This window comes from Amphiura filiformis, chromosome 16 (assembly GCF_039555335.1).
Source record: "Amphiura filiformis chromosome 16, Afil_fr2py, whole genome shotgun sequence".
In the NCBI taxonomy this organism is placed as follows: Eukaryota; Metazoa; Echinodermata; class Ophiuroidea; order Amphilepidida; family Amphiuridae; genus Amphiura; species Amphiura filiformis.
In genome coordinates, this window is record NC_092643.1 from 58864203 (window position 1) to 58888344 (window position 24142).

A 24142-nucleotide genomic window follows, 5' to 3' on the forward strand; every position below is an offset into this window, starting at 1 on the left:
CGGCACCGACATTGCAAAAAAAAATTATTTCTTGGCCAAACTGGAACACTATAAACGCTAGTGGCTCCGGCGCCACGATAAACACACACAAATATAGCGTGGTACAGAAGAAAGCATACACGCGACACACGCAGTGTTCGATTTACCTGGATTAGCGTAGCAAAATGCGACTCACAATTTTGGAATTGCTACTCAAATCTGAAAGTGAGTAGCAGTTTTTGCTACACAAAAAAATATACAAAAATAGATCACTGGCCACTGCATTTGTCTACGAACTTGCAAGAAGGGAGAAAAAAGATGATAGATACAGTTATGGCAGGAATTCCACTGAAAGTAGGAATATTTTGGCGATGGTAAAAGGTATACAAAAAATCCACAAAATATGGTGAAAAAAAATGCTACTCACAATTTTGGAATTGCTAAAGTTGGTTTTTTAACTTCCGTGGTCGATGCCTGTGCGTATCGCGTGCCAGCGTAAACGCATAAAAGCAATAAACAATCACGCTGATTGGCTGATCAATCACTTGACAACAAGCCGGCTGACCCATTGGTCTTCGGCGCGGCGCGTAGTAGGCGACCTTGTCACTTCTACGCGATCACAATTCACCAGCGCGTACCCGGACCACAGAAGTTTTAAAAAACCAACTTTACTCAAATCTGAAAGTGAGTAGCAGTTTTTGCTACACAAAAAAATAGATGAAAATCGAACACTGGACACACACCTTACAATGCGTGTTCCTGTTCGGCCAAGAAATACTTAATTTTACTGTAGTGTAGTTTTGTCATGATTGATTGTGAATGTACGTGATGTGACTTGTGAGACGATAGAAATATAATAATTTTTTTATAATAAAAATGCTCTCAATTTGGGTCTCAAAATGTACCGTTCTTCTCTGCCAGTAAGTGTATAAAAATGTAGTAGGCCTACTACTGTACACAACAGCTGCAATATCTGCACAACAGCTGACTCACAGTCACATTCACTCATGCACTGCCATGCACAGTCACAGGTTCATGAATGGGCTGCAGACACAGCAACACACATGACCCAGATCATGATACAGATGTAAACACACTGTTGTTTCTGCCTTCTGTAAGTTATACAAACCTTCGTTTTGCCACAAACTAGTGAATTTCATTCAATATCCAACTCACTTTCCAAAAGCGAACGATTTCCCGATGATTAGTATGCAAACACTCATTAAAATCTTCAGCAAATTTTTAACAAAACACAGCAAAAATACACCCTAACCACAGCTCGCGGAAGTAATTGTTGAAAAGTCAAAGTTGATTGGCATAATTCATTAATTTATAGGGAGAAAAGTTTCACACAGAAATTGGTAATGCATATAAAATTATCCAAATGTATCGAATCAATTATTATTTTATTCTAAAATAAGTTTTTATATATAGAAATAATCTCAAAGGGTTTTATTTATGGAGTTAATTGATATTAATTAGAAATTTAAATAGTAAATAAATATATTCTACCTTTTTCATAATGAAAATTTCCATAACCCTTGACCCCAGGATGACCCACATGATGAAGGAAAAAAAAAGTGTGATTTTGAAAACAGCCGATGACTTCAACCAAAATAAAGCTTTTAAACTTCCGTTTTTTCACTGTGTAATGACAAATTAACTGGTCGTGCAGTACTATAGAATTCTTAGAATTTATTCAAGTGATGTAGATTGAAATCAAGATGTTTGTAGCCAAGAGTATCGCCGCGGAACACAAGGACCTAATTCACGACATTGCCTTTGATTTCTATGGAAGGCGAATGGCAACATGTTCAAGTGATCAAAGTGTACAAGTAAGATTTTTATTTTATAGCAGGCCTGGACATTCATTTAACATAAGTCACACTGTTAAACTAACTGTGACTAAGTCACGTGAAATATTAATGGGTATTTTTAAAAGTAATGTTAGTTTATGGCTTTGAGCTGCAGCTGGGAAGATTCAGAAAATTTGGCAAAAAAAGTACAGGTCAACAAAAGAGCGGCGAATATTAAAATCTATAATCTGTTGTAACCTAACTTGCAAGATTCCTTTTTGTGTTTTAACCATCGCGTATACGCGCGCAATGTCAAGTGTGTGTATAGGACCTTGTGGAAAATGATGCGCACTGCCACTGGACGGTTAATAATAAATAAGCTAAAAATAAATAGCTTTATTATATTTGTAGAAGAAATTCTGCAAAATATTTTGAATCGGATCACATGTTTTTACTTCGACCAAGTTCAGTTAGAATTATTGGGGGCTAGGCTGATATACATACAATGTAGGTATTTGGTCTTTGAGCCCAAATTATTGGGGTGAGGGCTGAGACCCTGCTAGTGCTAGCCCTAGTCGGGATTATGCACTTTCAGTTTCTCACGCGTTTGAACGGGAATTGGATTGCGTACTTTTTCGATGTCTAGTGAGCAAATTTCTTCAATATTTTGAGAAAATGATGTCAAATTTTCTATTCTATATTGTTTGGTAATAATGTCTTTTGCCAATAGTATGTTTAAAGTTGTAATTTTGTGTTTTTGATCGCAAAGATCGGATATTTTCGCTTCGATTGAATTCTGAACCCTTCGCAAGGGTGCCAATTTCGGCAGAACTTGGACGATAATTTTACCTTTTTGGACACTAAAATGCATTCGATCCTTAATTTTGTTTCAACCGAGTCTTAAATTAGCAAGCACAATAAGGTTGGTACCACTTTTATATGCATTGATAAAATTTTAAAGATTTTTTTCAAGTTTCTAACGGCAAAATCGTTAAGTGTGTATTTCCCATTGACATCCAAAATGGGAAATACGAGTCTGATGGACATAGGAACGGCGTCCATGAGACTCAGCGAGTCTAGCTAGCCCCCTCTCTGGTTCCGAAGCTAAAAAGATTAATTTCATTTTAAAAAGATTACATACCGATAATCAACATGTCAACAACACCAACGGCTTCTTTGACTATCATTCAACTGAATCGAACACAATCTGTATTGAAGTAGGAAACAGATTGATATGTACATGTACATATTACATGCCCCTTTTCACTTTTGGGATTCCGATAAAGTAGGCCTACATACATATAGTTTTGAAGTTATGACAAAATTAAATCATCTGGTAATTTTAAGGACACAGTGAATTGATCATCACACGATTCCACAATCCACATTCCCTTCCCATGTGGATTAATTTACATTCCATGGTTTTGCTGTATGTATCATGTTTACATATTTTATTTTAGTGAAATATGTTTAAAAGGTACTGTACTGTTCCAAATTTATTTTTGCAGGTATGGGATCTTAAAGAAGATGGGGAATGGCATTGTTCAGCAAGCTGGAAGGTTAGTAATTATAAATAAAAACATTAAGCACGTAGGCACCGGAAGGAAAACGCAATTGCAGTATTTGTGGCCGCAATGGCTTTTTGTTGGTTGCAATAGCGATTTTTTTTTTTAATTGGAAAAAAAAGCAGAAACAGACCCTAAATTATTTGTTATTCAAGGTTGGAGCTGTTGGAAAAACACTGCTCCTAAAAGAAAATTCAAAATTTTTCAAAGCTGGATAAAGTACCCCGGTATACATGTTCTAATTACTGTTGCTTCTAATCTATTGATTGACTTCTAAGCATAGATTGCTAGCTGTTCAATAGAAGCAAATGTAATTAAAATGTACAACTTTTATTCAGCTTTGAAAAAAACTTAGTTCCAAACTTTAATAACAAGTAATTTAATTTTGCATATTAAGGTAGTACTACACCCCTTGATAACAAAAGTTATGTATATTATAGGGGCAAGGAATCCAGTTACTACACTGGAATTTCAGTGATTCAAGACAAGTGATATGTTATTTTTGATAAGAAATGAGGTAGGCCTACCGCTAGAATGTACCTCATTTCTTACCATATATAATGAACCACTTGTCTTGAATCACTGAAATTTCGTGAAGTAGTTGGATTCAGGGGTAGCGCTAGAACTAAACACTCGAGTGTCCGCAGGGACCCCCGAACTTGCAAAAAAAATAAAAAAGTAGGGGGTCCGAAGTAGAGTTTGGTGAGTCCCAGTTGCACAAATGCAGCATAAATAGTATATCTGCAATAGCGCTAGATTGAAAAATCGGGGGTCTGCAGGGACCCCTGAACTTGCAGAAAATTTAAAAACAGGGGGTCCCAACTCTATTCTGGTGGGTCCGGGACCCCAAAAAGCAACTTAGCGCTACCCTTGGTTGGATTCCTTGCCCCTACAATGTATAATGTACATAACTTTTGTTACCAGTGTGTAGTTATTTTTTTTTTTGGAGAAAAATGCAAAAATAGTCACAAAACTTATCAGGGGGTGTAGTACCACCTTAAATTGAGAAAAAAAATCCGACCAACAGACAACCTGATAGCAAATTCTGACCTTCACAATAAAATAATTTATTACAGCTGCACCACATAAATTTTGCAGAGTCTTTAACTGATCACTTTGTGATTGACATTTATGACAAGTTCAATGCCTTTTTTTAATTAATGGTTTTCTTATTCTTTCTTTTCAGACTCATTTTGGTTCAGTATGGAGAGTAACATGGGCTCATCCAGAGTTCGGACAAGTGTTAGCATCTTGTTCATTTGACAGAACAGCAGCAGTATGGGAGGAAATGAGTAAGAAAATATTCAATTGTTTTATATTCAAAATAAGCATGATACCATTTAGTAAATGTTTAGGATGATTTAAGGTGATAAATTTGTGACTAATTTTGCATTTTTCTCAAAAAATAGTTATAAATGTATATTATAGGGGCAAGGAATCCAATTGCTTCACTGAAATTTCAGTGATTCATGATAAGTGGTTCATTATACATTTGTAGGCCTATATGTTAAGAAATGAGGTACATTTGAGCGGTGCCTCTTTTCTTATCATAAATAACATACCACTTGTCTTGAGTCACTGAAATACCAGTGTAGTAACTGGATTCCTTGCCTCTATAGTATACATAACTTTTGTTACCAGTGTGTTTTATTTTTTGAGAAAAATGCAAAAATAGTCAAACATTTATCAAGGGGTGTAGTACCACCTTAAGCACTTCACATTGATACATAATTTAAAATAATTGCGTTGAATAGATTCATCAGGTTTGTTCAGTAAATAGACATTTTGGATTTTAGTTTGACAAAACCAAGTGAATATTTGGTACTCACTACAATATTTCTTGCTGAACATCAAGCAGAAGTGAAAAAGGCAAATGAGAAAAAGTACACTCGCTCGGAACGCAGAACATCAGAAATAGAACAGACAAAATCAGCCATTTCAGATCATGTTGCAAGGGATAACCACGTTATAGACTGGGAAGAATCTAAGATCCTTGGGCGGGAGCACGACAGAAGATCTAGAGAAGTTCGGGAAGCAATGGAGATAAGGAGACAGGGCACCAAGACCCTAAACAGAGAGGAGGGCACATACCTCTTAAGTCACGTCTACGATCCACTTTTGAAGTCTGCAAAGAGACTAACAACCCGAAACCACTCAAACTTGTTTCCGGGAAAGTGGATCGACCATATCAGTCATACCTGATGAAGTCCTCGGACGAGTAGGACGAAATATTGTAGTGAGTACCAAATATTCACTTGGTTTTGTCAAACTAAAATCCAAAATGTTTAAAATAATTGGTTTGAAAAAGTTGCAGTTAAGTCCCTAAAACTACTAGTGCCAGGGATTATGGTGTGATACGCAGAGGTTATGAATATGAAATAATACCCCTGGTTCACAGGTCACAAACTGGGGGCAATTTCTTAGCAAGACAAGAAGAGCAAATATAATATGTTTTTCTTAATTCGATCTTTGATTGCAATGGAATGACAAGGGGCAGTTTTCTACAAAATTCTGCCAATAGTTATGAAGTTTTTTATGTAAACTAGGGGCACTGTCAAGTTCAGCAAGAATAGTCAGTATGTTGTATTTTGTGGGTGGCTTAATTGGTGAAGGCTTGGTGTCACTCTTTGTTTGTCATTGACATTGAACAGTTGACAGCAATTAGTTTAACCACATCATTTTGTGTACTTATTAATTATGCATATTTTCTTTGCAGTTGGTGACTCACATCCAAATGAAAGAAAACAAAGCCATTGGGTAAGTACATTTGAAATAAATTAAAAAACACATTCATGTTCAGAGTTCACTCAGAAAAAATATCAGAAAATCAGAAAATTGGGTTGTATTAATTTTACAGTAATATATTTCTCGCAAATAGGTCAGTAAAGAATAATATATTTTTTTAAGCCTAATGAGAGGATTTATGTTATAGTGAATATAATATCTTTGAAACCTGTTTGACTTTTCAGACAAAGAGAGCCATGCTGGTAGACAGCAGGACATCAGTGACAGATGTAAAATTCTCTCCAAGGCATCTTGGTTTACAACTGGTAAGTTGCCACACTTCCACCTGTCATTTTGGACAGGCAGTTTGCTCCTGGGACAGGCAAAATTAATACCTGTGACCAGTGTCCGAAATAAGGAAAATATGGAGGTTATCCCAAGGATAACTAAAGCATAAATTCTGCTTGTCCTCAATACATTTTGGTTGTCCCCAAAATGTGTCATACTTTTGGAGGTATAAAATATAGTGGTTGTCCAGGGGATAAGTACATAGCTCAATATGGTTGTCCCCTGTGATTTTTGGACAAGAGGATAAGTGCTTATCTCGAACACTGCCTGTGACATATGCTAAATTCTAAATATAATGCTTAAAAATAAGGAAGATTAAATTAAAATGTACTAGTGCTATTGTCGAGATGATTTTCCAAGGTTCTGATGTGGACATATGGATCGGTAGTTATGGATCGGTAGTGGTGGGTTCACTTTATTCACAAAATGACAGAAATGCATCGTAATTTGGTTGAACAATGAACATGCAGCATAGATTAATTAAAAGCTATGGGAGCTGAACTAGCAATTAATTGGCAATGTAGGCTTACCTTTATATTACAAATACCATGCAGCACTACAGGCTGAGGGTTTGTTTTTGCACTTAACTGAACTTTTTTTTCTGACATTTTCCAAAGTTATTTCGACATGTCAGGATATTCATTGTGTCGACATAATAATATCAACATAATGCATGTAGACAACAGCATTAAAATGAATACCTTCTGTTTTGATTCCCTGCAGACTACCTGCTCAGCAGATGGTGTTGTAAGGTTTTATGAAGCACCCGATGTCACTAATTTAGCACAATTCACAGTCAATGTAAGTATGGTTTCTTTCATATCTAGGCATTAGTTCTTGAAATTAATTATGTTCTATGACCATTGGGCTAGATTCCATTTGAAATCTGGCATACCCCTGTGGAAGATTTAAGAAAAGTTTTTCACAGAGGGAGTATGTTTTTCAAAAGGAATTGTCTATGGTTAATTATTTTGAAACCCACCCCCCCACCTCTGTATATGGCTTTACCTATATTTTCCACAACTGGAGCGAGTATTTTAAATGAAAGTTACCCAATTGTATATTCTATTTGAAACCCATACCCCCTGTGGAAGACTTTACCTAAATCTTCCACAGGGGGGTGTTGATTTCAATATATTAATATTCTTTGGGTGCTGGAAATTTGATTGGAAAAGCTCAATATTAGGTAATAACAAGTAATGGTAAATTAATAAAGTTTCTACATAATTATATAGGATTGATGAAAAAGAGTGGAGTTATTGTCTGCAATTAAATTTGGTATTCCAGTTAAAATCCATACACCCCCTATGGAAGAGATGACCTTAAGGGCAGAGTAATGGGAGAGAACATGGACCTTTTCGAGCTTCATTATTTCTGAATTGTATGTCCAAAGTATATAAAACTATACATTTTTGGAAAGGAAATGAGTCAAGGAATCCTATGGTGATGTCAGATTTGTTCAAAAATCTCAAGTTTTTGAAAAAATCACAAAAATTCACTTTTTACCCCAATTTTTTGTGACAACTTAGAAAAAATCCGCTCGAGTAAAAAAAAATTCAGTTAGCTTTTCATGAAGAAGAGACATGAACTTAGGGAAGGTTTTTTTATTTTTTGTGAAATATTGAAAAAACAACGTGAAAAAAGCCATTTTGTCACTCTATTAAGCTAAAAATTGCACATAATGGTGTATATTTTTGTTTAAAACAAATATTTTGAAAAAATGAAAAAACCTTCCCTAGACTTTGATGTACTCTAAAGGATAGTGCAAAAAGTTTACCCTTTGCTTGCATATTTTTCGAGTTATCTTGTCACAAAAATCGCGCAATATTGTCAAAAGTGAACTCTGAGAAATCGACGTTTTAGTAAAAAAATGTCAAAATTATGCACAAAACGTCCTTAAATTTTAAAACGGTAAGACTTTCACACTTGTAAAAGCTGTATCTGGTGCATGGTCTAAATATGCATCTTTTTGAACCAATGAATCTATAATGTCTGCTTTCAGTGCGCCAAAATTCAAAATAATTAAAAAATCTAAGTGGCATTTTGACTGCAAAGTTTTGTTTTGTTTACACCACATTTGCTGGCGTTAACAACATACCGAAGGTGCCTTGACTGCGTTGGACATACGCGCAGAGTTGCGCCGCGTCACGCAACGCGATTCGCGGCGTAATCACAAATTTTCGCATTCGCGCATTTCTGACTCATTATTATTCCCGCCAATTTACTAAGCTGTCTTGAGCCATGTGACTTTTTAGAGTTGAAAAGAGTGAAATAAATCAAGCAAAAATACGAATAAATATTAGCAAGTTGTATTTTATCAGTTTCAAGTGAAAGAATACATCTTAGTGTTGATAAATATCAAAAAATCTCAAATTCGGTCGTGGACGAATGTGTCTTCCATTACTCTGGCCTTAATCTCCCACACAGAGAGTGTGAATTTCAAACGAGGTTACTTGAATGGATGACTTCACTTGAAATCTTTGTGTGAGTAAGGTCATATTTTCCATAGAGGTGTATGGATTTTAACTGGAATAGCCCATTGCACTTCTGTTAGTGTACGGGGAAACAATAATAGAAATACAACTATAGTGGAAATTTCAATTGAATGAACGCAGTCTGACATAACATGACGATTTTTGCGTACACTGCGTGATGTACACCAGCATGTGAGTAACGCGTTGTAGTTTGAAATATGCAATATACAATCGCGGTTGGATCGAGTACAGCTGTTAGCTGTGTTCATTCAATTGAAATTCCTACTATAGTAATTTTATGGAAATGTCCTATAATTGTGGAGTAATTTATTTGAACCATTTCTGTTTGTAGGAGGAAATCCATACAAAAATGAGCTGCAGTTGTGTATCATGGAATCCCTCAAGGTAGGTACATCAAGGTCAAGGTTCATGACTGTATTTCACAGGCCAGAGTGCCCATCTCTCTGTTGAAGCAACTGAATAATGTTGTTGGGGGGGGGGGGATTTGCCACTCCTCGCTCACAATGAGTCTGTTTACCTTCCCAGTACTTACCTGGGTGGAAGGAGACAATCAAGGTATAGGGTCTTGTCTAAGAGCAGAACATGATGGCACTGCCATGGCTCAATTTTGTAACCCTCGGATTATGAGTCCGAGTCCATACTGCTTGGCCACCATGCCCCCTCAAGCAGAATCAAACATTAAACATTTTGGTTTGATATCCTGACTGTATGATCACCCATTCAAGTAGGCAGTTACTTCTCACAACAAATTATATATCAGAGTTTCATGCATGCGAGGGTGATTATCGAGGGCATAGAAGAGGTGTAGTCTCCGCCCCTGCTATGTGGTCAATGACCAATGGATAATATTTTTTGTTGAAATGATTGTTAATCAGCTAATCAGCATGATTGTTTATCATTCTGTGTGCGGTACAATTGGGAAATTTAGTTTAAATACTGCTCATTCTCATTCAGCTGTACATGATGTGTTGATATATTGAATGGTTAAAGTCTAAAACTTTTTATCCAAACAGAAGCAAATTATTCCTACCTCAGAATTTTCAAATGATTACTCCATCTTTAATCAGCGAGACTGAGACTGGGATATTGATCATCAGGTCTTGACCTTTTTGATCTTGGGCTTGATCGCAGTCTCGTAGACTCCTGGAAGCTTTCTCGTTTGATTGCTAGATTGAATGATTGTAGTTTGGCTGAAATCACTTTTGTATGATTATCTTTTCAGAGTGCATCCACCTATGATAGCAGTAGGAAGTGATGATCCGAACCCAGCAGGGGGAGGAAAAGTACAAATATTTGAATTCAGAGATTCAGAAAGGTAAGATTGCAATGTGACTAAGTTTTAATCCTCTATCAAAAGGTGTAAAGTATTTTTATTAAAAATGTGTTGTTTCTAAGGGCTCATATTGAAATACCCTACCACGCTTTCACACAGAAAGCAGGCAGGATTCCCCTCGCTAAGCGCGCGCCTCAGGAAAGCTCGGTCATAAAACGGATGGATTATATGCATCAGTGATACACCCTGCCTTTTGAAGTGGTCTGGTGACAAGGATTATAATAAAAGTTTATCAAAGACTGGCAATTTTATTGATTATTGAACTAATTGAACTAATCGGCTCATCGCACAAACCAGGAAAAGCGCTCCTAATTTAAGTGGTTAATTGCAGTGTTATAATCCCACAGGATTTTAACAAAAGAAGGCTAGCACAGGAAAGCTGCAGGATGGCGCACACCTTCCTGTATAAGGGAATTTCAATATGAGCCCTAAGAAAGATGACCCAAATTGGGCTATTCCAGTTGAAATCCATACACTCACTATAAAAGACATGACATTAATCTCCCGCACAGGGGTTGTAGATTTCAAATGGAGTCACTTCTTTCGGTATCCCCATTAGAAATTCACACTGCCTATGTGGGAAATTAAGGTCCTGTCTTCCATTTCCCTCCTCAGACCAATCACATTTCAGCATTTAATTTATTTTTCTCATTTTGCAAGAAGAAAGTTTGGTGTTCAATTTCAATTTAAAAAACTTATGTGGCAGCATTTCCAGAACATCTCAACTTTCATAAATCTATCAAACTTGATTGCAGTACATTGCAATGCAAAACCATTTTTTAGTTAGAGATTTTTTATGCTTGGTTGATAAACACCATTCTTGTCATGAAGTGATTGAAAAAACAATAAGACTTAAGATCTTGAAATTTATTTCATTGTTTTTCCACAGAAAATGGATCAAAGTAGAAACACTTATGAACATAACCGATGCAGTACATGACTTATCTTTTGCACCCAATCTTGGGAGATCTTATCATGTCATAGCAGTTGCTACCAAAGATGTCAGGATCATGACTCTCAAGCCCCTAAGGTAGGTGATCTTTTACACCCAATCTTGGGAGATCTTATCATGTCATAGCAGTTGCTACCAAAGATGTCAGGATCATGACTCTCAAACCCCTAAGGTAGGTGATCTTATACACCCAATCTTGGGAGATCTTATCATGTCATAGCAGTTGCTACCAAAGATGTCAGGATTATGACTCTTAAACCCCTAGGTAGGTACATACCTGCTTTCCCATGCTCTCTCAGTATATAATACAAGAATAATGCAAAGGAGGTGGGGGATTTTCTGATCAGCCTCTCCAGGTACAACCCATGAGAGTTTGTCAAGGATTTGGAATAATTCTGGTATGCCCTGTGCACAAGTATAACCCTAACCCTAAAACAGGGTAAACTAGAATTGTACCATATAGGAATACAGGGTACGCAGGGTAAACCAGAATTGTACCAAGGATTTTACCACATCACTTGAGAAATGTGTCCAGTATCAACTTTTGAGCAAGTATATTTGTAATTGCCAATAATTGATTTAAATTGATATGATTATAAAATAATACATAAATTTGTGACAAGATGTTGTTCTTTGCCTGTTTTTAGGAGAGATCCTGGTGTAATGGGGCCTATGCGATTAGAAATCCGACAGCCAGCCCAGCTTGAACACAACGATGCACAGGTGAGTGATGTAATCAGAGACAGAATTAAAAAAATACTAGTTTGTGACCGACGTCACCTGTCAATCAAACTCAGTAACGATTTATTTACGATTTGTTGTGATTGGAATTTCTGAACATGGTGGTAAAAGAGCGTGTTGTGTGTTCACTTTTTCACCTTCAAGCATACTAACCGTCTCAAAATTTAGGTCTTGGTAATAGGAAACGTTCCTTCCCGAAGGCACCAAGGCATGATTATATGCTGTGGTCACCAGGTGAAGTTGTATGTTTATGTTTGTATACACTAATCCAACGAGCCAAGTGATGGTCAGAATTCATTCCGCCATTATTTGGGGGCCATCTGCGCCAAACTGGTGTTGTAACTGCCCAATTGGGTGGGAAAGTGCTGCTTCAAAATCAATCTTATATTGTATTGCATTGTAAACTTTCAACATCCTTTTGTCACACAAGTGATGGATCACAGTGTAAAATTCCCACAAAGCCTGCATCATTTCACACTTCAGGTGGGATGGCCCCCTTCAATGGCTGCCATTGAGATGTAGGAATGTGTGGAATCGGATTTGTCTATATGTCATGCACAAAGTTTGCTTGTCTCTCAGTAGGAATAGACTGTATAATATGCTTACACAGCTGAATACAATGTAACACCCATCTGCAACACAAAATCTTCAATGTTCTTTTGTTGGACATGTTATTTGATATCCTTTAGATTATTTTGTGCACAAATCATGTTTGGATATTTTGCTACCAGTACATTACATGGAAACTAATCATATTATTATATTCTTATTTTCCCTTATGATAGGTGTGGCGAATAAGCTGGAATGTAACAGGGACAATCTTAGCCTCGTCTAGTGATGATGGCTATGTCAGATTATGGAAAGGTGAGTATTATACTGTCGCCCTCATTCTGAGAAACGTATGTGTTAAAAAAGTATTGGCCTTTCCCCCGAATCTGGGGAACAGACACTGCACAGTTGTGTCCAAATTGACCTATTGACCATGTTTATTTTTAGAGCGCAGAGTGCAATCCTGTCATAACGGCATGGTAAGACATAGGCAGTGACGTTATGGTGTACAATCAAATTCACGCAAGAGCGTTTTTAAGTCATACACAATGGATATCTTGGTGAATTTTTGTTGCTAGTATTGTTTCTTGTAGGCCCTAAATCTTATAACCAGTGGACTATTCCAGTTGAAATCCATACACCCCCTATGAAAGACATGGCCTTAATCTCCCACACAGGGGCTATAGGTTTCAAACGTAGTCACCCATTCAGGTAACCCAATTGGAAAGCCACACTCCCTGTGTGAATGATTAAGGCCATGTCTTCCACAGGGGGTGTATGGGTTTCAACTGCAATAGCCCATTGACTAAGCTGTTACATGTTAAGTAATAGATACATGAGTTAACTCTTTAAAGATAAATAATTTGTAACATGCCAATCTTTCTGTCTTTCTTTTCCATCCCCAGCCAATTACCTCGAAAACTGGAAGTGCATCCAAGAACTGAAAGGCGACGGCACATCGGTACCACCAACATTAGCTCTCCACCGGGAATCCCAACAAAGTCAAAGCCAAGGAAAGAGTCAATCCAGTCAAGACAGCAGCATGATGGATAGTTTCAGTCGCAGCAGGTATCTGGCTATGTAGGGCTGCTGCAGATGATGTAAACCGCTGCTGCTGTCACTGCTGCTGCTGACTATTCCATGCTCTCATCTCACACACTCTGATACAGCATTTGTTTATTATTTTGCTATTATACACTTTATTTTGTCTCAAGTGGAAAGTAATGTCAAGTTTTCAATGTGTTTTCAGAGTTGTTATTTTGCAGGCACATCAAAAAGTTGGCTTACTTTACTCACCATTTTTAATGCTTTTGAGTAGGCACTTGTGCTGTCACAAATGCTGAGTAGGCACTTATGCTGTCACAAATGCCAACTTCTGTACTCTCAGGACTTTAATTTTCTCCAGTTAGGGTTGCCTCCTCGGTGCATCCATTTTAGCTTTAAAAAGCAACAGACTACTCTCACAGGTGTGGCAAAACTAACTGGTGCTTTGGGTTTAAGAACCAGGTGTTAATTGGAAATTTGCCCTGCTGAACCATTTCAAAAATTATGTTCCAAGGACTAATGCTTGCAATGAATGCAAACAATTTCAATTCCTGCACTAATTTTAGTCATAATATTAAACCAGGTAGAATTGGTCTAAAAGGAGACTAGATATAATGGTTGATTTGATTTTGTCCTGGTGTTTTGAGAAAGTGAATCGACGCATATAAGTACATATCAACTGCTCAGTGTCAGAAGTGGGTAAGTGTAATAGCTGCCCTGTGAACATTTGGCAATTTATACACAGTATATTGTACTCATCTGCACATGGCAGCTACACATGGCAGCTATTGCACTTGCATACTTCTGGCAGCACTGAGCAGTTGATTTGTACAGAGCACATGATTCTGTATTGTGAAATCTGCAGTGGGTTATTCCAGTTGAAATCCATACACCCCCTATGGAAGACACGAGCTTAATCTCCCACACAGGGGGTGTAGATTTCAAACGGAGTTGCCCATTCAGGTAACCCCATTTGAAATTCACACTCCCTGTGTAGAAGATTTAAGGTCATGTCTTCCATAGGGGCTATGGATTTCAACTGGAATAACCCAAAAGACCTGACATTACTTTCAACTGGAGACAAAACAAGGTATTTGACTTGAGATCAAACCACTTACATTTGGGGCATAAACATGATGCCATAACATTTTAAACACTTCTGGCTTGCTATCATGGCCCATGTGACTTCTAAAAGAATACTGCATATTTTGTTCAATTTTTATTTAGTAACATTTTTCAGTTTGAGTAACATATAGAAGAAATACTTTTTGTGCATTTAGACCAATTTTTGCATATAAGCACATTATAAACACTAGTATGTATGTATTTAAACCAAAGTCAGGGTTATTTTTATTTTTGTAGGAACATGGTTCGAAAAATTGATAAGCCAAAATACCCATAATGTTAGTTGTCCGATCTGCTTCTAATATTTCTAACTTCTGAGAGAGAAACAAAACTAGCAGCCATTTCGAGCTGACATGTTAAAATTATTTGTATTATCTTGTGAATAAGCTTCATCAGCCAATCCAATATATGTACTGTGTATGAGTACATACACGTCACACAAACATTTCATGCACCCCCGGGTACACTCCTACATACTCTTATTTTCTGTGAAATTATGAAAATATGATCATGTATGTTATTTTGGAATGGTAATTATAATGTATTTGACAATACTGTTCAAATCACTGTCAATATAAAGAGACTGGAGTAAATCAAGATGCTCCATGATTCAAACCTTGAGCCTCCATCATTGGGGAATGATACTCAAGTCACCTGCTTGTGCACACATTCCTGGGGGAAGAGTTTTTACTGTGAGGATACCAAGCCTATTCGCCCTTTGCACGGATTTGCCATCCTACCAAAAACAAGGTTCTCCCTGCAAACGCATGCGCAAAAAGTGCATTTTTGTTTCTAGCGCTTTTCAAGCAACAAGCCAGAAGGCTTTTGCAAAGTATACGTGGTAATTAAAGCATGCATTTGACAGGCATGTGCACACACATTTTGCGGGTAGAACCTCGTTTTGAGATGACCATGTGAACGGCGAATAAGCCAAAAAATGTTTGCTCATTCTTGTCTAACCAACTCTAATGTTGAAAATATTCAAAAACTGTTTTAACTTACAAAAGAAATCTAACCCTAATTTTAGGAATTCCAAAAAAAAAGTTAGTTTTTCTTTAGAATTTTGTCATCCTGGAAAACAGTTTCTTCACACTTCTAAACTGTTTTAAAAACGTGAATAACTGAGTAGAGAAATATCCCAATTCACACCTATTTAGGTTTATTTTTATTAATTTAATTAGGCCTTTATATATATCTTGGATATAATATTTTGAAAAAAAACAAAGGATATGAAGTTTGATGTGAAGCGGAAGAGAGAATTCATGAAAGTGTCAAGAGGCATTTGTGATTTGTTTACACTTGAATTGTGATGTAAATAAAAATAACAACAAAAACAGGCCGGCAGTAGTATCTTGGACTCTTATTTGCAGCTTTCACTGCTCATTTCTGTTCACTTTTCCTCTTTTTTCAAACATGTGATGTGATAAAGCAAAATCAGTTGGAAGTCGAAAATATTGATTTTCAGATGTAGACAAACAAAGGAAAACATTTCTTTTGTTGTCTACTGTTTTGGAAGCGCTTCAATTGTTCATATCTTTGGAACTAAATGTTAGATTTCAATGGGATTTTCTGCAAAATGTACCTTTTCAAACTCTTTATACAATCATGTAGAAAATTGAATATGCCTGACTTTAGACTGATTTTGCTTGATCAAACTACATATATATTTTACTGCATTTTCTTTTGCTGAGGGTTTGTAAATGTAATGCAATTAAGCAAAATGAGATGTTGATGAATTGGAACTAAAATTAAGATGAGATTTGCAATATTAAGAAGCCTGTTAAATGGATGAAGGAAATATGTAAGACAAAAAAATGAATAGTTACTTGCTCATTTTGACTCATTGCATGACAATCATACTCTTAATTCTATAATGAATTCTTAAAGGCCTATTCAGTGATTTGCTCATCTGGAGGATCGTTAAGATCATCAAAATTCAGATTTTGGAACCATTATTGCCATAGATGTGCAAACATAGTCTGCTAGTGGTTAAACCGAAAGCTGTGTATTAAAGACAAAATTAAGACATTTTGCATGAATCTGTAATTTCTCTACTATATAAGTAGATAAATTAGTTATATGTATTTGAATGGGGCTTCAACTTTGTCAATAATGCTGCTTTCCTCATGTTTTTGCCAAATTACCTAATAACAATTTTAAGGACTTATCCTTCACTTTTATGCAATTTGCACACAATTTTAATTTGTTTACTCTTTCGCCAGGGTCTAGCTAGAAATTGAGGTTTGCCCGTCATTTGAATAAAATTGCCTGTCGTAATTTGACCTTTAAACATTAAGCAGACTTCTACAGCCCAAATATATGTTGCTATGACCTTGTCTTGCAAATCTGATCTACTAAAAAGGTCAATAGCCTTTCTCAACACCTACAATTATAATGTAGCATCTGTCAAAGGCATCAATTTTGCCCGTCCCAGGAGCAAACTCCCTGTCTAAAATTACGGGCAGACGGGTGGCTGGCTGAGACACTGACTTTCTCTGGGATTACTGAATAAGCCTTTAATATGATTTAGATGGCAAAACAGTGCTAACTTATCCACAAATTATATTAATTATCATTTATCAAAGTGGCGATTGGTATATGTATTCGACCAAACTGGACAACGCATTCAATACACTGGGTTAAGTAAGACCAACGTGTCACATGATTGGTGTGAACAATCATTAGCCTTTTCGAGATATGGCGGACACAATAGGATAGCGCTGCATGAAGTGGGTAAAGTCTTTTGAATTTGCCAGGTTTTACCCAGATTGAAGACTGCCCTCCTTTTGTGTGCACCATACTTCGAAAAGGCTAATACATGTACCATGTCACAGGCTCATCAAATACACTGTTGCCAGTGTATGATTGGCTGCGCTGCTGCAGTGCTTTTGGGTTACCGCACGCGACATATTTCTAATTTCCGAAGATATTTCTGATCACCTGCTTAAATGGTCTATAGAGACACTAGTAAATAAGTTGCTTAACTCTACCACCTTCCTAATAATGCTTATGCTACAGTTGCGATTTATTTCATTATTTATCTTTCAAACAAATCTTCAACATAGAGGAAGGTTTAAGCTGACAAAATCCAAGACTATGCAGGATTTATACGAGCAACCCAGAAGGTACTTGATAAGTTTCAATGAAGGTTTTACCTTTGTGTAAGCAATTAGAAACATGGATGGATTAGTGCCAGAAGGCCTATCTGCAAAAGCTGCCCTATAGACATTTGACAATTTCTGCATTCTATATTGTACACAATAAAAATATGGCACCTGGCAGCAATTGACCTTTTCAGTAAATCCTGTAAGCCTTTGCGAGTACATCCGAGATGTCATCATTTGATGTCACATCGATCTGCGCAGATGTGCACATCATTTATCGAACATTGTTCCTGCGCATTTGGAAGTCGGTGTGACGTCAAATGACGACATCTCAGGTGTACTCGCAAAGGCTTAATGGGATTTACCGAAAAGGTCAATTGCAGATCGGACTTTCTTGCCCTAATCCTCGACAGGTGATACATTACAATGAAAGATACCAATATTATGACAATTGAAGACTGTCAGACATAATGCTATTGTTGTTTATTTGTGATGAGACTTGAGATAAAATGCTGCAATTTTCAAACCTCCCCAACCAAGAGAGGATCAGGAGCACCCTCCATCTCTCCAAACCTGGATCCGACTTTGTCCCCAACAGGTAAAAGCGAACTGAAGCAAACATGGGCTTATAATCCAGTTGATATCCATACACTCCCTGTAGTAGACATGCCCTTTATCTCCCACACAGGGGGCGCAGATTTCAAATGGAGTGACCTACAGGTGTACAGAACCCATAACCCTATTTGAAATCACACTCCCTGTGTAGAAGATTGGGGTTATGTCTTCTATTGGGGGTGTATAGTTTTCAAACGGAATAGCCCATTTGCTGACAGAAAGAATAAGTATCTCACAGCACAGGTATTGGAACACTTCCAATATCTGTGCTCACAGCCAATATGATAAGGTACCTTTTATTGTAATGTGTCATGTATAGTTGAACTTCAGCCATAAACCTAACCAGGCTTGTTGGAAACCATTATGATGGCTACAGTGGGCATCATACAGATTTTGGCACAGATAACAAAACACAGAAAAATGTGTAATACACATAATATCCTTGGGAAGATGTTACCTCTCACAAGGGGTTGTGCCACTTCAGAACGAGCACAGTAGAATACCTCCAGAATCTCTACCACAAAGTATTCTGCTGTACCACTTTCAAATGTATTGGGCTATTCCAGGTGAAATCCATACACCCCCTATGGAAAATATGCCCTTAATCTTCCACACGGCTCCATTTGAAATTTACACTGTTTCCAACTAGCCTGTTTCTAACCTTGCTCCTATGTTAACACTAATATTAACCCTAAAGCTAATCCTTATCCAAACCTTAAGGGCTCTGTAACCCACCTTTGCACAGTATTTTTTGTGGGACCTGAGAGACACACCAAATTGTATTCTGAATACAAGGAATGTCCTACTGATATCAAATTTTTTTTTTTTGAAATTCGCGATATAATACAAATTTTATGGCAAATTATATATTAACAGTCCTTGACATTTTTGCCATTTAACAGTCCTCGAAGTAAACTTGATATGTAAGTGTATGTAGTTAGTATGTATCTTTAATACAAAAGGTCAAAATTTCATATGATGGTCGGCTTTTCACCCCAGATACATACACTTTAATTACGTAGCATCTACCTAAAGACTGTTAAATATCAGTTTTTAATAATTTGCCATAAAATTTGTATTACATATCAGTTCGGGGGCACTGCTAATTCAAAGACGTCTCTGATATCAAATACTCTTGAAGCGTCACGTCACCTTACAGTATCATATTTCAGAGACGTCTCATAAATCACATACTCCCTAGTTTCAAAACCCAGTCGCAAACGATACAAGTAATTTTGATGAACGTGCCAGCGCAGTGGGAATAATTTTGTGTATAGGCCTTATCAGGGTTGTAGCTAGCCCAAGTTGAGCATGTTGAGTGCCTGCTAATTTTACTATCCAATTCATGAATTGGATAGTAAAATTGGGATTTTTTTACCTCAAAACATTTGATTTTAGCCATTGCAATCTAAGTGTGTTCTGGGACCATTTGTCAGAATTTGCACAGATAGATATAATTTTTGCACAGGTAGATATTTGCTAAACATAGGAAAGCTTATTGTAATACACTCAGCTTCGTTCCGATGTGCTGCATCGGGTGCCGAACTGTCAACAAAGCTCGACGATGTGATATCACAGACCCCGTATGTGAAATCACTGACCCGTCTTTGAAATCAGAGACGTCCGGTTATTACGAGTGCCCCCGAACTGATATACCAGAAGTACATTCTTCGTATTCAGAATGCATTTTAGTGTGTCTGGTGTGCTCTCAGGTCCCACGAAAAATACTGTGCATAGGTGGGTGATCCGAGCCCTTAATCCTAACCCAAAATCACTACACCACCATAATCTGACAGTCTGATTGCTTACATGTTGGAAGAACCTTTAATTGGTGGCGGGAATGAACAGTATATCCTTCAGTTCAATTCCATTCCTCAAACATCTCAGTATGCATGTCACTCATGGAGGACAAAATAGAGCACCTCCAGACAGTGGTGCCAAAACTTTTCAGCGTCAAGGCGCGGCGCATTGACTCGCCAGGCCGCTGTAAAGGATTCTCAAGTAGCCCAATTTTTAAGCTTTCAAAAAAGAGACCAATACCGGATGTTTGGGCGGATTGAGCCGAATTTAGGACGCAAAACACCCAATTGGGCGGAAAAGCACTTGACTTTGAAACTTCCGGTACTTACTGGGAAGTTACTGACCGATCAATAAATGGTCACAAAACCCATTGTAATTTCAATTTGGAGCTTCAAAGACTCAAAACCTTTATAAATCAGCTAAATGGAAAGGAAAATACATCAAATTAGTGCCGCGGCCTGAGACTGGCAAAACAGTAGCCCAATTTTAGCGGCATGCTTTTTTGAGTAGCGGCAAGTGATCGCCAAGTAGCCCAATTTGTGCGCCTAAGGCGCGGCGTTGGCATCACTGCCTCCAGAATCCAGATAATGTCACAATGCGCTGGTTATGGGTTAAGGGGACAAACCTGTGATCACAGACTGGAGTGCCCATTTCTCTTTCAAAGCGATTAGGCTGGACTCCACCATGTAATGTTGCTGTGGAGTATTACTACACCTCCACAAAAAATCTTGTTACTTTCCCATCATTGAATCAAAGCCGGTATTCATATATACACCTGGGTGGGGAGAGGTAATAGGGGTAAAGAGCCTTGCATAAGTGCATAATGTTGACGCTGCGGGGATTCACACCCATGACCTCTAGCTACCTCATGATTATGAGTCGAAGTCTTAGACTGCTGCCCCACAGTGCCTGTTATACTTTGATTGAAAGTATGTGCTTTGTGTGCATTCTACTTCCACTGGGTTTTGATACAACTATATGGACAACCTTTTATAATGCTCAAGCTGAAAGATGTCATTCCATTCAATAGGGGAGAATCACCATCTATAACATTCCATGGGTCCATTTCACTAAACTTCACATTTGTAAATTGCAACGAGTCTTAAACTCCATTTCACTATAGGGATTTACTACCCTTCATAAAGTTACGTCTAACATTGGGTATTCATAACTTTACGAATGGTTACTTGAGTTACGAAGGGTTGAAAGTTTAGTGAAATGGACCCCAGATGACACTATTCCAAGTTCAGGCTTATTTCAGAGATCATTTGTGATACCTGCTGGCAAATAAGAACTATAATTTGGTTCACCTCAAGTTTGGTAGTGACGTATGTGCGTCTTTTGCTCGCGGCAGTATCAAATCGCGCGCGTTAAGTTAAACGCGGTGAGTGTACACGCACGCGTACAGAGGCGGTTTGATGTCGCGCTCGCGAAAAAGCATTGACGTCACTACCGAACTTGAGGTGAACCAAATTATAGACTGACAAGCTGGATGTAAATGTCTGTAAGATTCAAACAATTACAAAGAATTGGTCAGATTTTCTGTACCTTCAGTAGGTACAATTTAAAGTTGTGTGGAATCGTATTTTGTGCCATGGTTGTATTTGCTTTGGAACACTTGTACATTTTGTTAAAGATTGATCAAAACCATTTTAGTAAATGTATGTGCTCAGTTTCATTTGCCAGAATGCCTCACATTTCAAAGCTGCAAGAAAATAATTTATGATAGCTCATAATTTCATTCAAAATCTTGATTCAGAAAAAATTGCAGCTTGCATATATTTACATGATATTCACACTATAGCAAGTCATTGACAATAGTTTTATCATCAAGTGTTCAGCTCTTAGGGGTGGTGCAATAATTATGTGTACCCGGGGTGAATTCTCAAAATGGTCTGCCAAAATCGCACCCCCCTTTGGCCGTGCTAAAAACCTTTGCCCCCCTTTTTCGACGTGCCAAAAACCTTTGCCCCCCCTTTCGACGTGCCAAAAACCTTTGCCCCCCCTTTGACGTGCCAAAAATCTTTGCCCCCCTTACACATGCAAGATTTTGGGGAACCCGAATTTAAAACCTTAAATTGTCTTAACATATAATGCGGGCGCCGCGAGCAGGAAATGTTGCATATTTGAGCGTGTTAAATCGCTTTCCTCACGCCTTTTAGGGCGTAATATAGAAACGGTGCCCAAAATATCTGTGCCAAAATTGCTTGCCCCCCCTTTCGACCTGCCAAAATCGCTTGACCCCCCTTTCGACCTGCCAAAAATGCTTGCCCCCCCTTTTGGCCTGCCAAAAATCTTTGCCCCCCTATAATTCACCCCAGGTACACATAATTATTGCACCACCTCTTTGCATTGGTGAATTTTGGTGAAAATTGGTGAATATTGCTTTGGTGAATTTACAAGAGCGGAAGTTGGAACTCAATGAAACACTGAATTTTTAACATAAGTATGTCAGCCACAAACTGTAGCCTAATTAAGTGGCATTTTGTTTGGTGAAGGATAAATTTTGCTGATCAAATGCTTAGTCAATTAGGGTATCATATTCAGCACAGGAATTGAGCAAAAACAGAATAGGTGCACATGCTGAATTGGATGCCCTGAATGGCTCAGCTAAAACATACATGCAACTATTTAATGGCCAACAGATGCAAAATGTGTTATTCTTTATGGTGTCCTAAATAATCACTGTCATTATGTAATAAAGAACATTTAGGCCCTACAACTGGGGGCCCTACAAGCTCCTACATTATCTTTGAAATCATACTCATGAATTTCACATCAACATCATGAAGCAAGTTATGTAACCCTCTATGGAAGACATGAACTTAATCATCCACACAGGGAGTATGATATTTCAAATTGAGTTACCTGCATGGGTGATTCCATTTGAAATCTACGCCCCCTGTGTGGGTGATTAAGGCCATGTCTCCCTTTAGGGGTGTGTGGATTTCAACTGTGCAATGAAACTTTGTTGCACACAGCCATGCGACATGCAACCCTCCAGTTCGCCACACAAACAAACATTCACATTGTGTAGCAGGCATTCAGGCCTGAAAAGAGCATCTAAAAAGGACTGTGATTTTATCTGAAAATAGTTTTCTTGAGCAGTCTTCCTCCTGCTCCTCACCCCTGGTTAAAACATACATGGGATTTTTTTTAAAGTCTGGTGTCAATTAAAAGCTAAGTATTACAGGGCAAACGTTGGTGGCCTTAACACAAAATATTTAAAAGTGGCATACATCGCTTCTTGCATTTGCATTTGAACCTATGATATCATATTAAATCTGTAAATAAAAGCATGCTACTTACCTTTATCAGCAGATCGCATGTGTCAGGATCTACTTCCAGTCCCAGTGCTGAATTGAGTACCAGCTTGCCTGTTGCGGCATCACCTATTTCTAGAAGGAACTTTGATCAAACATTCTACAATGCTGCTTTCCAGTTTTGATTTACTGCATCTTCTGAGTCATATTTCACTAAAAACTGATATTTTCAACATTTGACTCTGTATTTTGTTTCTTTGCGTGTAGTTGAAGTTGCAGTTTAAGATTCTGTTCAGCGCATTTGAGTTCAGTTGACGGAATGCACTTTATAAGCATGCCATTCATTCCTATTTTGTCTTTATAAAAATATATATCTTTATCCAATCCTGATTTTTTTTGGTCAATTGTGGTAGCAATATGGTCTCCCATAAATATATAGTTTCTGAACAGGATACACAGAGCTTAAAGAGGGAGGTAAATTGTTATTTTGGCACCACCCCATCAGCACTAGTAACAGATGACTTTTAGTTAGTACTACATTGACAGCAGTCAGGGCCGTAGCAAGCGGGGCGGCCGGGGATGCCATGGCCGCCCCACACCCACTTTTTGAGAAATTTGTTATGTTTTTCTTTATATCTTTATTTCAATGTAGGCATATATTTGTATTTTGGCCGCCCCACTTTTGTCATGGCCGCCCCACATTTTTCAA

The 24142-nt window shown here is 37.7% G+C and overlaps 1 protein-coding gene across 1 annotated transcript; it reads left to right on the forward strand.

Annotated features, from left to right (window-relative positions):
* The first annotated feature begins 1543 nt into the window (after positions 1 to 1543).
* LOC140136270 (nucleoporin SEH1-like) lies at positions 1544 to 23642 on the forward strand. Its single transcript, XM_072157993.1, has 14 exons — positions 1544 to 1814; positions 3284 to 3334; positions 4527 to 4632; positions 6057 to 6097; positions 6310 to 6390; positions 7136 to 7213; positions 9239 to 9291; positions 10130 to 10222; positions 11130 to 11270; positions 11840 to 11915; positions 12719 to 12797; positions 13388 to 13550; positions 17717 to 17776; positions 23492 to 23642. The coding sequence occupies exons 1-14, from the start codon at positions 1704 to 1706 to the stop codon at positions 23616 to 23618; spliced, it is 1260 nt and encodes a 419-aa protein (XP_072014094.1). The 5' UTR covers positions 1544 to 1703; the 3' UTR covers positions 23619 to 23642.
* Positions 23643 to 24142: the final 500 nt, after the last annotated feature.

Excerpts from the sequence above, each read along its gene's own strand:
- LOC140136270 (XM_072157993.1), top strand. The coding sequence starts at position 1,704 with ATGTTTGTAGCCAAGAGTATCGCCGCGGAACACAAGGACCTAATTCAC. Across the intron at positions 6,098-6,309 it reads AAAGAAAACAAAGCCATTGG|ACAAAGAGAGCCATGCTGGT; the intron begins GTAAGTACATTT and ends TTGACTTTTCAG. Across the intron at positions 11,271-11,839 it reads ATGACTCTCAAGCCCCTAAG|GAGAGATCCTGGTGTAATGG; the intron begins GTAGGTGATCTT and ends GCCTGTTTTTAG.